The 14,874-nt window shown below is 52.4% G+C and overlaps 2 protein-coding genes across 4 annotated transcripts; one reads left to right on the forward strand and one right to left on the reverse strand.

The window, feature by feature from the left end:
• Positions 1-2,657: 2,657 nt before the first annotated feature.
• Positions 2,658-3,552, forward strand: CUNH16orf92 (chromosome unknown C16orf92 homolog). Its single transcript, XM_008823904.1, has 4 exons — positions 2,658-2,724; positions 3,106-3,264; positions 3,351-3,438; positions 3,531-3,552. The coding sequence occupies exons 1-4, from the start codon at positions 2,658-2,660 to the stop codon at positions 3,550-3,552; spliced, it is 336 nt and encodes a 111-aa protein (XP_008822126.1).
• Positions 3,553-3,723: 171 nt separating this feature from the next.
• On the reverse strand, positions 3,724-10,904 carry Tlcd3b (TLC domain containing 3B). 3 transcript variants are annotated; one of them, XM_008823908.1, is made up of 6 exons: positions 10,434-10,904; positions 9,498-9,581; positions 9,277-9,330; positions 6,942-7,095; positions 5,682-5,777; positions 3,724-4,746 (listed from the first exon to the last, which is right to left on the reverse strand). In XM_008823908.1, the coding sequence occupies exons 1-6, from the start codon at positions 10,556-10,558 to the stop codon at positions 4,459-4,461; spliced, it is 801 nt and encodes a 266-aa protein (XP_008822130.1). In that variant the 5' UTR covers positions 10,559-10,904; the 3' UTR covers positions 3,724-4,458. The 3 variants fall into 3 exon arrangements, with proteins under 3 accessions (XP_008822130.1, XP_008822128.1, XP_008822129.1); XM_008823906.1 differs by having other exon boundaries at positions 6,861-7,095; XM_008823907.1 differs by lacking the exon at positions 9,277-9,330 and having other exon boundaries at positions 6,861-7,095.
• Between the last annotated feature and the right edge of the window lie 3,970 nt (positions 10,905-14,874).

Here is a 14,874-nt window from a genome sequence, read left to right on the forward strand (position 1 = left end):
TCTCCCTCTCCTTCTCCCTCTTTCTTTCCATGTGTGTCTGGGCACATTTGTGTGTGTGCCATGGCATGAGTGTGGATGTCAGAGGACAACCTCTGGTGTCAGTCCTCACCTTCCACCTTGAGACAAGGTCTCTTTTTCCAGCTGGCAGTGGGTTCTCCTATCTCCACTTCTCATCTCCAAGAAGGAGCGCTGGGATTGCAAGTGTGCAATGCTATGTACTATGGCTTTATGGGATTCCAGGGGTTTTGTTTGTGTTTGTTTTTTTGGGTTTTTTTGATAGGATCTCACTATGTAGCTCTGGCTAGGCTGGAACTCACTATGTTGGCTAGGCTGCTGTTGAACTCACAGAGATCTGCCTGCCTCTGCCTCCTGAGTGCTGAGATTAAAGGCAGGCACTACCCCCTCCTGCAGTTCTGGGGATTTGAACTCAGGTCTTCAAGTTTGTGTGGTGAGCCCTTTACCCACTGAGCCATCTCCCCAGCCTAGAAATCATGTTCTGATAATTTCTATCTAAGCCATAAGCAGAATCCATCCAGTCCAGCACATGGCAGAAGCTCCATTTATGTACCTTATGGTCAGACAAGCAGGTGGATGGGCGATCTAGAGAGCTACTTGAGTGATGTTCTGTCTTCCGTATTCATTTTTTTGGTTGGTAGATTGAGGGTGTGTTGTCATTTATTTGTTCTCTGTTTTTGGGGCGGGGGTTGCTTGCGTGAGCCAGTGTGTGAAGTGAGGCCAGCTCCAGGCGCAGTCAGTTCCTCAAGGCTATCTACCTTTTTGTTTATTTTTCTTAGTGAAGTGGAGTTAGTGTTTAATGAAAATATTTTAATATAGGCTGGGTGTGGTGGGCACGCCTTTAATCCCAGCATTTGGGAGGCAGAGGCTGGTGGATCTTTGTGAGTTCCTGGCCAGCCTGGTCTACATATCCAGTGCCCAGCCAGCAGGGGCTACAGGGAGACCCTGTCTCAAAAAGATGAGGGGGTAGGGAGAGGAGGAGGAGGAGGTGAACTGGGGGAAAATAAAATACACATACGTGGTACCAGCTCCCAGAGAGTGCCCTCCACGCTGGCTTTTGTTTGAGGTAGAGTCTGTCATAATTGTTTTGTTTTCTCGGTCTTTTATGAAGCTACTTTAGCTTCCAGGGCGCTGTGATCATGGGAGTGCACCACCCGGCCTGGCTCTCTAGTTTTTTGTTTTGTTTTGGTTTGGTTTTGGTTTTTGGTTTTGGTTTGGTTTTCTTATTTAGAAAATACAATCTGATCTTGGCAAGCACCTCCAGGTTGTTGGGCTAGTGCTAGAGCTTGGGCTGCTGAGGGCAGGAGAGACAGCGAAGAATGCAAGGCCGAGAAGAGTCGGTGTGGCAGAGGCCCGCACGTGAGGCCTCCGAGGGCACGTCGTGGACTGGGTCCCCAGAGTCAGGGAAACAGGCATTAGCTTGCAGGCCAGGACCCTGAAGTGTCCTTGGCCAAGGTGGCTGGAATGTATCAGTTACAGACAGGCCTCACTGCCAGTCAGAAGCCAGCTATGTCTTATATCCCGAGATGGGTCCGCGGGAGTGCAGATGGCAGCTGGGAAGCGACACCGAGAGAAAAGTGCGAGCTAGAGAGGAGAGACTGGGAGGACGGAGCGGGGTAAACCCATCTGCCATCCGAGGGGAACCCGAGTCACGGTGTAGGGAATAGGCTGAGGCTCTGAAATGTCCGAGAGGCTGGTCTTAGAATGAGTCCCTAGAGAGGGGTTGACCTGCCATCGGATGCTAACTGTGGGCAGAGGCGGGAGGACCCTGCGGTACCTCGGCAGTAAAGGATGAAACAGTCCGCGGACACTGCTGCCACCTGGCGGGAGAAGCCTGCCATTTCTCTTGCTCCTCACCCCAGTGCTCTCCATCTCTGCTGAGTCCTAAGACCAGGGTATAGAGACAGATGTGGAGGAAAATCCCTGAATTTGGGACCAGGGAAATTTGGGCCAAGGGAAGCCCCAGGGAAGAAAATGCAGACCTTTGGGAAGTGTCCAGTTCACGCATTCCTTTTACCCCTGCGCCTTGCTTCCGGCCCTGGCCCCGAGGGCTTTTGCAATAGTTACATGAGCTGACCTGTGCAAATTTCTTGGCATTTTGATAACGCACTCGGTAAACATAGCTGAGGTTGATCCAAAGAACAATAGCTTTATCCCCATCTCCCAAATATGCCTGCTACATAAATGCAGTGTTCACAGTCCTGGATTTGGCAAGTCTTATTTGTAAGTTCTGGGGCACCACTGGTTTGGGGTTTTGTTGTGTTTGAAACAGGGTCTCCTTATGTAGCCCTGGCTGGCCTTGAACTCACAGACATCACCTACCTCTGCCTCCCAAGTGCTGGGGTTTAAAGTTGTGTGCCACCTTGCTCTTCAGACACCACTGTTGGATTGATTAACTGTGGTGCTGTGGCAGAACCCAAGGTCTTGACATGCTAGGCAAAAGCTGTACCCTTGAGTTACACCCGTGGATCTCCACCATTGTTACTGAGTTATTGTCAGTAACAATAGCTGACATCCACAAGGATGACAACTCTGAGGACTCCAGCATCTCTTCTTCTCCTTCAGGAGCTAGAGGCTCCCCACACTGGACCACTGGAATGGTTCTGAGCTGTGACATCATAGAATCCCACTCATTAACAGTCATGAGGCTGTGGCAGTGGGTGCCCATATGTGTATGGATGTGGATGGTGTTGGAGACTGTAGAAACAGGTGGGGAGCTGGCTCAGGAAGAGTGGGAAGAAAGGATACTTGGATATAGGAAGTGGTTGGTAGGGACCAGTGCAGCCCCAGGCGTGTGTATGTGTCTCTCTCTCCCTCCCTGCCTCCCTTTTTAGTGTTCACTATATAGCCCAAGCTAACTTCAAATTTGAAGCAGTCTTGCCTCTGACTCCAGATGTAAGGATTACAGGCATGAGCCAACACAGTTGGTGGGTCCTTCCTCTGCTCTGTATCCCTCTCATCCCCTCATCTCAGACACAGTAGGCCAGCTCTGGGAACAAGGTCAGCAGGTCCCCCAAGTATGCCTGGCCTTTTGGGGTAGGCATAGGGGGTCTGTTGGACTCCTGCCACAAACTTTACTCTGGATCCTAGCACCCAGATGGCATGACAGCAAGGCCTCAGCACCAGGTGAAGGCTCTCAGGTCTTCATAGACAGGCCTGACTTCTTTAATTACCCAGACTCAGACCAAGCCAGCCTTCTTGCTGTGGCCCAGTTTATTGGAGAGAAACCTGTGACTTTTGTTAAGACAGGTATGAACCAGATAAAGAAAGGGGCCTCCTTCCTGGCAGGGCCTGGACCAGGAAGAGAGCTGCCCTGGACCCCTTTTTTCTGGCAGGTTCCAGCCCAGGGCTCTTCCAGGACATCCTGGTGGGAGTCTTGGTGATGGCTTTCTTCTTCCTCCTTTTCCAGTTCTGTGTCCACATGTGAGTCCTATCCCCATACCCCACCCTATCCCTTTCAGAGGACCAAATCTTCTAAGCGCCCCTCCCCACTCCATCTCCATACCCTTCTTCAGGAGCTTCCAGAAAGGGGCCTAAAGAATGGAACAGGAGCCCTGGAACCAGCTGTGTGCCCAATCCACACTGCTCTTCTGCTGAAAAATAAAGGTGGTGGTCTTCTTTTTCCCTGACTGTTCAGTGGCCCTTTGCGGCCACCCATCCCCCACCTCCTCCTTTCCAGTCCCCAAAAACTGGGCACAAGGGTCTTGCTGGCGGTCACGCAGATCGTCTTTATTAGCAGTCTGTGAAGCACCTCCCAGGGTCTGTGACCCCAGATTGAGGAAGCCTTGAGAGGTCTATAGCACCAGGGACAAGCCAGAGCCCGAGGGCGAGATGTGCAGCCTGCTGGGAAGGGGGGAAGGGACTGGCCTCACCTGCCTGCGGGGTTGTTCAGCACTGGGAAGGCTGTTGGGGGAGCAGTCCTCTCCCTCCCCCCACCCCAACAAACTCGTTTGATATGGGTGAATAAATAAATACGGTTCCTCTGACTGACCTCCACAGGAAGGAACTGTGGGGGCCACCAGCCCACGGGGTGGGTTAGGGTGTCTTCTCTCTCCCAGGCGATAGGGAGCAGAGAGGGGTTTGCAGCAGAGGGCTGGGATGTCCTTGGCAGTGGGGCCACCCCTATGTCCTTTGACTTCTAGTCCTGTTGAGCCCCTGTCTTCCCACAGGCCCTCCAGATCTTCCTCTTGCCTTCACTTGGCCAGCACAGGGCAGGAAGAGGCCTGTAATCCCAGGTTTAGATACTCTGGGGAGCAGAGGTCCCCTCTCTCCCTGTCTTCCAGTCACCTGACCATCTACCTGAGGGTAGATTTCTCCCTCCCATTCCAAGTCCATCTGTCAGTCTTGGGGCTTGTCAAGGTATGGGGCCCCTGGCTCTCAACCCCCACCCATTGGCCCCAGAGCCCTGTCCCCACGGGGGGGGGTGTTCCCCAGACCCCAGCCTCAGTCCTGGGTCTGACAGGGAGAGGTTGGCGGGGACCCTCGGGGCCGGAAGAGGCGGCAGGCCCCGCGGCAGATGAGGAAGAACCAGTAGAGCTGAGGGGCAAGGAGCAGAGCTGCACCCAGGTTGACATGGGCTGGGATGGCCAGGGGCACTGAGAGCAGTGGCAGGCCGGCATGCCGCCCGTAGGCCCAGTACAGGTAGGGGAAGAGCAGCACCCGACAGCACAGAAAGCTGAGCAGCATCAGGGCCCCGTTCACCTTGTGCAGCAGTGTGTGCTGCTGCTTGTACTGTGGACAGAGCAGGGGTGATGGGATGGAGAGAGGGGCCCTGTCACCTTCCACTCTACCAGTCTCCCACCCACAGCTGCCTTCCCCTCCCCCTGCCTATGGTTTCTCCTACACCTGCCACTGCACCTGGCCAGTCTTATTTATTATTATTATTATTATTTTATTATTATTATGGTCTTGTTTTGTTTTTGAGACTGGGTCTCCCTGTAGTCCCATCTGGCCTGGCACTCATTATGTAGACCAGGTTGGCCTCAATCTCACAGAGATCCACCTGCCTCTGCTTCTTGAGTGATGGGACTAAAGACGAGCACCACCACATCTGGCCTTATTCTTTTTTGACAAGGGTCTCACTTCGTAACCTGGCTGTCCTGGAACTTGCTGTGTAGACCAGGTTGGCTTTGAACTCACAGATGTCACCTGCTTCTGCCTCCCAAGTGCTGGGATGAAAGGTGTGTGCCACCACATCCAGTTATTATTATTGTTTTTTTTAATTAAAAAATATTTTATTATTTTTATTTTATTTATTTATATTTTATTTTATGTGCATGTATGTGAGTGCACCCGTGTTGTGCAATGCCGCAGAGATCAGAAGAGGGCTTCGAATTCCCCTGGAACTGCAGTTAAGGACAATTTGTAGTCACCATGTAGGTGCTGGGAATCGAACCCGGGTCCTCTGCAAGAGCAGTCAGTGCTCTTAACCACTGAGCCATCTCCAGCCCCTTATTATTGTTTTTTTGAGACAAGGTCTCACTGTTTAACTCAGGCTGTCTCAAACTCATGATCTTCTTACCTCAGCCTCTCTAGAGTTATAGGCACATACCATCATGCCCAGGCCCAAAGATTGCTCCTGGCCCTTGAATCCTGGAAAGTCCCCAGAAGTGCCCCTCTGCCCGTGCCCTCCCTTTAGGCCCTTGGGCCCTCAGGCCCACTCTCACCTGGATGAGGATCTTGCCCAGGCAAACAAAGGGTGTGCTGACCTCAGCCATCAACATGCAGCCTAGAAAGAAATCACCCTTGCCCTGTCGCCATACCTGAGGAGAAAGGCAGGAGAATGAGGAACAGTCCCTGCCTGCCTCTCTCTCCCTATCACCTTCAGAGATGCTTAGCTGTTTGTGTGTGGGTGTACATGTATGTGGGAATGGTGTATATGTATATGTGGATGTGTTCACTCATGTATGCACATGTGTGGGTATGGGTGCACATGCCTGTAAAGGCCCAGAGATCAATCTTAGGCTTCTTCTTCAATTGCTCTCCCCCCCCCTTTTTTTTTTTTTTTTGGTCTTTTTGAGACCGGGTCTCCTTGTAGCCCCAGCTGGCCTGGAACTCACCATGTAGACCAGGCTGGCCTTGAACTCAGAGATCCACCTGCCTCTGCCTCCCAAGTGCTGGGATTAAAGGCGTGCACCACCACACCCGGCAACTCTCCCTTATTTTTTAGATAGGGTCTCTCACTGAACCTAGAGCTCATAATTTGGCTAGACTGACAGACCAGCAAGCCCCACAGATCCTGTTGTTGCTTCCCGAAAGCTGGGATTATAAGCACACACCACCATGCCCAGCTTTTCACCTGGGTACTGGGAATCTGAATTCAGGTCCTCTGGTTGGATAGCAAACACATTATCAATGGAGCCCTCTTTCCCCAGCCATATCCCACTCTACCCCCCTTGTAACCCAGGCTGGCTTCCACCTCTCAAGTGTTAAGATTACAAGTGTGCACTACCTGGCTTTATGCAGTGCTGGGGATTGAACCCAGGGTGTCACACTTGCTGGGCAAGCACTCTGCCAACTGAGCTACATCCCCAGCCCACAGAGGTCCTTAGCCCTGAGAATCTGAACACTCTATACACTTGCAAAGACGTGTATGCCCCTGCAGGTAAGGCAGCATGCATTACACACACCACAGAGGAAAGACAGGCTCAGAAATGCAACAGGAGCTCCAAAGCACCCCAAAGTGACTCCAGACACTGTGCCTCTAGAAACAGTCTGAAAATTGCTGCCAGCCTGCCCAGCCCCCACTGTCCTGCAGTCAGGCTCCAGCAGTACTGGTATGCTGAGGAGAAACCACCTTCCACACCCAGATTCCACCCCTCCTGGTTCCTGGAGGGAGGACTCACCACTGAGAGAGGGAAGCATACCAGCACCATGGTCGCGTGGTGGAGCACCATGAGGAACTCCTTGTGCAGGTAGCCACGTACCACTGCCCAGGTGCTGCCCAAGGCTTTGGGCGTCCCATCTTCTCCTCCGTGCCCTTTAACCTGGTGCTTGTGCCAGTGGCAGAGGAACATGGCATAAATATCGTAGATGAAGTAGGGTACTGCAAACTGTGTGTAGGCAGAGGACAGCCAGTGCCTGTTGGAGATGGGAGAGAAAAAGGAGGATGGATGGTTCCCAGGTGAGCAGCTCCCAGGGCCGGATGGATGCTCCATGTGAGTGAGTCAGGTCTCAAGGGACTTTCACAACCCTGAGTCTCAAGTTACAGATTTAAAGATGCTGGAACTGAAGGGTGGAGGGTGAGAAACCACCCAAGGTCACGCAGTCTCACAGCTCCTAGGTATTGAGGCTAGATTCAAGTCAGACGGACCTGGAAACCCACCATGTCTCTGCTCCTTCTGTGTCTGTCTCTATCTCTCCTCTCTCTAGCCATCAACTCTTCAACATAGAAGTGGGGGAAAGGAGATCAGAACACTGCTGATCATGGGCAAAGATGAAAATGAACTGAGAGGAGGCACAAAGATACCCCAGTCAGGACAACAGCAGGGACTTTCCAGCACTGGGGAGAGATCCTGTGGCTCAGCACCAACCACGAAGTTACCACATGCCAGGCACTATGCTGGCGTCTAGATCCTCACACTGCATCTAATCATTCACTTCTCACAAAACCCTATGTGCAGACAAAGCAACTGAGTCATGGAGAGGCCAAGGAACAACCAGAAAGTCCTCGCTACCAGCCCCACTGTCCCTAGAAGGTTCAAGAGGTGTTAGAGCCATTCCCTGGTGAGGCAGTCTGTCACTGCAGCATGCCCCTGCTCCAAGGTGCTCCGTCTCTCGTTGGTACAGGTACAGCCAAGCAGTGAGATGAAAACGCTGAGCAAAAGATGAGGAAATTCTATGGACTGCAGATGGTTGGGAAGGACTCAAATGCACAGCACTGCACTTTTTTTCTTGAGTCAGCAGAGAGGTTTTCTCTCTGAATCCAGTAACCCTAAGACAGATCTGGTGGGGATGGGAGGTCAGAAAGGCAAAGCAGCCTGCCCAAGTGGGAAGGAAACCAAAAGCTAAGTCAGAGAAAGACCTAAGGCTGAATGTGAGATGCTGCTGAGGGGAGGGGTGGAGGCCAGCTGGAGATGGGGTAGGCACAAAGGAAGCAGAGCACACCTAGGCAAGCTGGCCTGGAAGGGGCGAGGTGTCCTTCTCTCAAAGGAACCCATATTTCAGTAGTACAGGGTGTATGACCAGGAGGCAGAAAGGAATGAGAAGGGAGAGACAGCTGGCTAACAAAGCAGAAATACAGAGTGAGCAAGGACCAGCCATCCTCAGAGGAGTCACAGCGAAGACCAGTCACATAGCCTCCCCAACAACGTGGGGGGCATGGAGCCCATGGGATGCTGGGTTGTAGGGGACAGGGAGGAGCTCCTGGGCTGCCCTAGGAGGTCCTCTATCCCATCTCTACTCTCTCAGCAATTAGGTGCTCAGAAGTAGGAACAGCTGCTGCCCCCGGATTAACCCTGATCCTCCCACCTACCTGAGAATTAAAGGGGGAAGAGAGCCAGGAATGGTCTTAGAGGGGGGAGGAAATGCAAGCAATAAAAGGTGACCTCTAGGTAAGAAGGTGTAAATACTTGGACCCACTAGCTGAGGAAGGGGTGGGGAGAAGACAAGGGAAAGCCAGATCATAGAGAAGGATCTACTATGATGGAACCAAGAACTGTTCTAGGCATTTGCCACACAGCAGCCTTCTGGGCAGGGATGTGATCTCACTTTATAGGGGAGAAAAATTCACCCATGGGAAAAGAGATGGCAACCAGAGGCCAGTCAGTGTTCTCTGGGGGCTCAAAGGACAACAGAGAAAAGGGGAGCAGAGCCCAAAGCTAAGAGTGACGGTAGGAAGGGCGTCGCAGGCACCCTCACAGCCAACTTGCAGCAAGCAGTCCATGGCTAGCTGAAGCAGCCCAATCAGCACCACGGACAGGGCCGCCTTCCGTTCCTCCTCCTGCCCCACCTCTCAGGCCTGGGCCTTTTTGGCAAGCACCAAACACTGCAGTAGCTGCCAGTGCCAAATTTTGGCCTCTCCACCCACCTCCCCCACTGCTTGACCCCTAGTGGCCTTGTTTGTGTCATCTCTCTCTTCTCCCTTGGGTATAAGGCTGAGGCTAGACCCCTGGATTCTAGGAGGAGTTGAGAGGTGAGCCTGGCATGGCCAGGAGGCACTCAGGGTACTGGCTGGAAATAGGGTCTGCAGGGTGCAAAAGATGGGAAAGGCAGGGTTGGAAATGACACTCAGCAGTCACTACAAGAAGTCAGGAAACCTACCAGGATCTGCTTTGGGGTTCTCTTTGCTCCACACTCTTGCTCTCCCTGGTTGACCTTTAAGGACAGGACAAGATAAATTTATCCCTGGGTGTTGAGTTGCAGCAATTGCTCGAACTAGCTCAGGCCCAAGTTAAGGTACCACTGAAGATCTGGGGTGCTGCTGCGTCCCACACATACAGGGGCTGCTAGGACATGAGCATAGGTGGGTGTGAGGTACTTACTGGTCATCAATGATGTGCTTGCAGGAGGTGGAGACGATGTAGCCAGCTGTGGAGGCCATGATGGCTTGGACAGAGGACACGAGCCTAGGAAGACAAGAAGCAGTGGGAAGAGGGTGAGGTGTATGCCTTGATTTCTCCTCTTTACTACTTTAATAACTGTGCTTTGGACCCAGTACTTCTAAGGGCCGTTCCTTGCCAACCTTCTCCCAAGTCTGATTTGCCGACCACCACTCCCAAATCTTTGCTTTGGTTGGCCTGCTATCCCTCAGTCTCCATCTCACCCAGCCTTCCTCCTTCCCAGTTTGTGGCAGTTGAAGCTCCTTCCTACCAGGATACCAGGGAGGTCATCCCGAGGTGAGCCAGTGTTGGGAATAACTGACTGTGAGGTCTCTCCCTGGGGAGGAAGGGAGGGGACCTAAGAAGGCCAGAGGAGCTCCTGAGCTGCCCCTGTACACTTGGCTATCCTGACACCATGCTGGTCAGAACTCTAGCCACTGGCCCCACAGTGACCCCAAGTTCCCCAGCCACTTTCCCCCTATCTCCTTGACTGCCACCATGCTCCTCTTCCCTTATTCTAGGGATGTCAAGTTTCACTGTCCACTCCTCTGTGCCTTGACCTCCAAACACTAGCTCTGAAAAACATAGGTCCGCCCCTTCCCTTGTTCCCTAATAGCTTCTGAATGTTTAGTCACATGCTGGCCTGTTTTGGAGGCTGGGAAGCAGAAGAGCTGAATACTAGTAGACCAGATGGCTGGGTTTTGATGAGGTCTCCAGGGAAGGTGAGGCCGAGGAGAGAAGAAGCTTGGGAGTAAACCCATCAACCACTGTAGGGGCTCCTATCCCCATAGGGCCAAGGGCCTATGGAAGTGCTGGGGTCCCTTCCCAGTGAAGCCCGTGGAGGAGGGGGGCTGAGCTCAGGAAAGGCATGCCATTTACCTGGCGGAGACAATGACCGCGTCGGCTTCCTCCCAGCGCAGCTGGGGCAGCCTCTGGAGCGTGTTCTTGGATAGGAGGAAGAGTCCGGGGAACACCACCCCCCCAGCCACCATTGGGGTGAACATGATGGCTTGGACCGTGGCAGGGAGACCAGCGGGTCCAGAAAGGACAGGGAGGCTGAACCGAGGGAATTAGAAGTGGAGAAGGAATGCCAAGCCAAGGAGAGAGAGAGAAAAAGGGAGGCAGGGGCACAAAGGGGACAGGGCGGGGACCGGATGGGACAAGGGAGCCAGACCAGGGGAAGGGAGAAAGGGACTTCAATGAGACTGGGGACACAGGAAGAAAGGGTTAGCTAGGCAGAGTCGACAAGGAGGATGGGAGCAGGGGGTGGGAGAAGGCTGGTGAGAGGGATGGGAAAGAGAAGACCAAGGGAGGACTTGGTGAGAGGACTGAGAGGGAGAAGGGGACAGGAGGAGGAGGAGGAGGATGCAGCGGGGGGAGGGGAGGGAGAGCCGTGGCAGGTGGGGGGGGGTTACGTGGAGAGGCTGGGAGGGCCCAAGGAGGCGGGGGGGGGGACGATGGTGCTAGCCCGGAAAGGAGGGAGGGAGGGAAGAACTGAGCGGATGGAGCGGCTGGGCAAGTGGTCAGCAGTCAACACTATTCTGCCACCACCAGCCACCACCACCCTCTCTTGCTGCTGCCACAGTCTCCGCTGCCCAGTGCAGACACTGCACTTGGCATTATAGAGTTGGTGCCCAGCCCCCTACCCCCCTCTATGGGAAGGGGGAGGGGGAGGGGAAGCAGCCAACTTGGGGAGGGCGAGGGAGGGGTGGGGAAATGATGGCACCGATCAGACACCAAGAAACCGGACCTGCAGCAGCGTCTCCCATGTAGCTCAGAGCCACAGCCGCGGCTGCGACAGATGGGGGGGGAGCAAGGAAAAAGGGAGGGGGAGGCCCTTAAAGAGACAGCAGCTGCAGCACTGGGGGCTGCTGGGGACAAGGGCTAGGGGAGGGATGGCTCTTCTCTTGAGAAAGAAGATAGCCCTGGGGCTCTTTGGCCAGCTGGGGTGGGGGGTACTGAGCCCTCTTTTCCCACCAGCACTTTGCAAATGCCTGATATTTCCTCCTCTGCCAAAGCTTACAAACATGTATCCCTTAGTGGCCCGCAGGGGACCTCAGCTTAGGGGTGCCCACTCCAGCAGAGAGGATTCCCTGGGGAAGGGAGACTGAGTAGGTGGTGTCTTGCTCTTCATGTCGTGAACACTGAAGAGTGGAAGGAAACATCTCACACCTAGTGTCCTTCAGACCCTGAGCTCCACTTCACCCAGCCAGAGGGAGTAGAGACTAACACACACCAGGCACCTGCGCACACTCTGCAGCAAGACTGCCGTATGTCCTAGTCTAACTACTGTGACAGCACCAGGTATCTGGGCTTGTCTACTTTTTAGAGGTCAGAAAATGGTCCTGAGGCAGGAGTGACATTTTCCAGGGTCAGTTAGGAAACGATAGGGACAAGGCTGGGGTGTGGCTCAGTAGCAGAGCCCTTGCGAGCTTGTGTAAAGCCATGGGTTTGATTATCAGCACTGAAAAAAAAGAAGAGGAGGAGGAGGAGGGGTGAGGAGGAGGAGGTAAAGATTGGGTGGGCTGGGTGGCTCATGCATGTGATCCCAGAGGCTGAGGCAGGAGGATGACCACAAGTGGAGGCCAGCTTGAGCTACAGAGTTCTAAGCCATCATGGGGGGGAAAGAAAAGAAAAGGGGCTTGAAGAAGGTAGGGACTGCTGCTTTGAAGAAAACCCTTCTGGGGCCAAGGAAGTCCAGTGCCTTCCCCACCTCCACTGCCAGGGCCTCTCCTGGCTTTGCTGGGCACCCATCATTTTTCCCCCTCTTATTGGCTCCCTTCCCTCTGCCACTCCTCAGAACAGCCAGGATTCTGACTGAGAAAGGACCTGGGGCCTGGAAGCTTCAACAGCCCTCATTTAATCAAAGGGGAAATGTAGCACAGTGACTTGGCCAGGGCCACACTGCAGGCTCAGCACACAGCTGTTCCTCACTCTTACACATCTCCATGACACCTTGCCTTCTGTCCCAAACCCAGCTGTCCTCCAGACTTCTGTAAGGCGGGGGACTGCATCCCTAACTGTGCCTGGGTTTCTCAGGCTGGCCCTGAGAAAAGAAAATCTGCAATTGACCTTTTCAGCCCAAAACCTTCCTCCTCTGCTCCCCTAGAGGAAGGGGGTTGTGATTTGCAATTTTGTGCTGCCCTCTAGTGGTAGTATGGAGGAACGACTGATCAAAGGCTTCCTGTAGGCAAGAGTTGGAGTCAGATTTAGAGACTATTGCAGACCTGACCTTCTGACAGTTCACCTAAGGAAAAGAGGCCCGTCTTTCTATGTCTTCCTATAATCTCAGCAAAGTGCAAGGAGATTTATGTTGTGCTCCTTTAACGTTCTCAGGTGGTGGAAAGGAGAAACTGAGGCGTAGATGTTTAAAAAGCAAAAACTGAAAAAAAGATAATACAACTGTGAACATCAATAAAGCTGGTTTTCAAAGCCACGTTTGTTTAATTCCAGGAAAAGCAACACCAACCAGGCCTGTAATCCTAACACTAGAGAGGCTGAGGCATGAGGACTGCTGAAATCTCTAACCAGGACAATGGGGATAGGGGGGAAGAGAAGAGAAGAGAAGAGGAGGGGAGGGGAGGGGAGGGGAGGGGAGGGGAGGGGAGGGGAGGGGAGGGGAGGGGAGGGGAGGGGAGGGGAGAGGAGGGGAAGGGGGGGGAGGGGAGGAGAGGAGAGGAAAGGAGAGGAGAGAGAGAGATTAGCCTAGTCTGAGCTACTAAAGTATGGGGGTACAGGCCTGTAATCTCAGTACTCAGGAGGCTGAGGCAGGAGGATTACTAAGAGTTCCAGGCCAAGTTGACTAAAGAGTGAGACCTCACCTCAAAAACAAAAACAACCCAGGTATGGTGGTGTAGCCTTTATGCCTAGCAGGGGACAAGAGGCAGGCAGATCTCCATGAGTTCAAGGTCAGTCTGGTTTACATACTGAGTTCTAAGCTAGTCAGGGCTACATAGTGAGACCCTGTCTCAGAAAACAAATAACAAACAAAAAACAACCACACAATAAAACAGAACAAAAACTGAACAAAAGCACAAAAACACTGAGTTGGGAGGATAGCCTGGCATCAAAATTTTGACTGAGGACCATAAAACTGGCCAAGGGACTGTGGGTTAAGTCTGGTTGGTGCTCATCAGAGCAGATGGAGACAGGAAGTTTGTTTGGGGTTTTGGTTTTTTGTTGTTGTTGTTGTTTTGTATGTGTGTGCTTTTGTTCTTTTGATGTTTTCTCTGCTAAGAATTCAGTTAGACACCTTGGTAAATTCTGCCTTCTAGGACTGGAGATGTGGCTCAGTGCTTGCCTAGCATGCCTGAGGCTCCAATCTCCATACCCAGCATGGCAAAGAAAAAAAAAGAAAAATTCCCAAGCCTTATCACCTTCACACTCCCTGTCTCACCTGTGCCTTGATGTGGTTCACATAAAGCTCTATCAAACAGGTCAGAAGCTTACACCCTGAGGACCTAGCCTATCCCACAAACACGTGTTGTTTGTCCAGTGTGGTGTTGCCCAGTATGTATAGTACCTTCCTACATTTCAGTCTAAATTATCAGTTTTAAAAATTAGCCCATGGGGCTGGAGAGATGGCTCAGTGGTTAAGAGCACTGGTTGCTCTTGCACAGGACCCAAGTTGGTTTTTCAGCACCACATAGTGGCTAACAACTATCTGTAGCTCCAGTTCCAGGAGATCTGACACCCTCTTCTGGCCTCTGCAGGCATTGAATGCATGTAGTACACTTGTATGTATGTAGGCAAAACACTCATTAAGCTTTTAAAAAAAATTTAAAGTTAGCCAGGCGTGGTGGCACACGACTTTGATCCCAGCACTCGGGAGGCCGAGGCAGGCAGATCTCTGTGAGTTCAAGGCCAACCTGGTCTACATAGTGAGTTCCAGGACAGCTGGGGCTACAGGGAGACCCTGTCTCAAAAAGACCAAAAAAAAAAAAAAAATTTAAAGTTAGCCAATATGGAGCTGGAGAGTTGATGCCATGGTTTAAGAGTATGAACCACTCCTGCAGAGGACCTGAGTTTGATTCCCAACACCCAGGTCTGGTGGCTTATAACTGCCTGTAACTCCAGCTGCAGGAGTTCAGATACTTCTGCCTTCCTCAGACACCCACACTCATATACACAAACCAAACACAGACATATACACATATATGTAATTAAAAATAATTTTTTTTAAAAAAAAGCTGATTTTGAGCCACTGAGATGGCTCAGTGAGTAAAGCGCCTGCTGCCAAGCCTGATGACCTAAGTTTGATCCCTGGAACCCACGTGGCAGAAGGAGACAACTGACTAGCGAACTGTCCTCTGACCTTCAC

Source organism: Nannospalax galili, unplaced genomic scaffold, assembly GCF_000622305.1.
Source record: "Nannospalax galili isolate Female #2095 unplaced genomic scaffold, S.galili_v1.0 scaffold788, whole genome shotgun sequence".
Classification (NCBI taxonomy): Eukaryota; Metazoa; Chordata; class Mammalia; order Rodentia; family Spalacidae; genus Nannospalax; species Nannospalax galili.

Excerpts from the sequence above, each read along its gene's own strand:
- Tlcd3b (XM_008823906.1), bottom strand. The coding sequence starts at position 10,558 with ATGTTCACCCCAATGGTGGCTGGGGGGGTGGTGTTCCCCGGACTCTTC. Across the intron at positions 9,582-10,433 it reads GCGGTCATTGTCTCCGCCAG|GCTCGTGTCCTCTGTCCAAG; the intron begins GTAAATGGCATG and ends TTGTCTTCCTAG. Across the intron at positions 5,778-6,860 it reads TATGCTTCCCTCTCTCAGTG|GTATGGCGACAGGGCAAGGG; the intron begins GTGAGTCCTCCC and ends CTTTCTCCTCAG.
- CUNH16orf92 (XM_008823904.1), top strand. The coding sequence starts at position 2,658 with ATGAGGCTGTGGCAGTGGGTGCCCATATGTGTATGGATGTGGATGGTG. Across the intron at positions 2,725-3,105 it reads GTTGGAGACTGTAGAAACAG|CACCCAGATGGCATGACAGC; the intron begins GTGGGGAGCTGG and ends TCTGGATCCTAG. Across the intron at positions 3,439-3,530 it reads TTCCAGTTCTGTGTCCACAT|GAGCTTCCAGAAAGGGGCCT; the intron begins GTGAGTCCTATC and ends ACCCTTCTTCAG.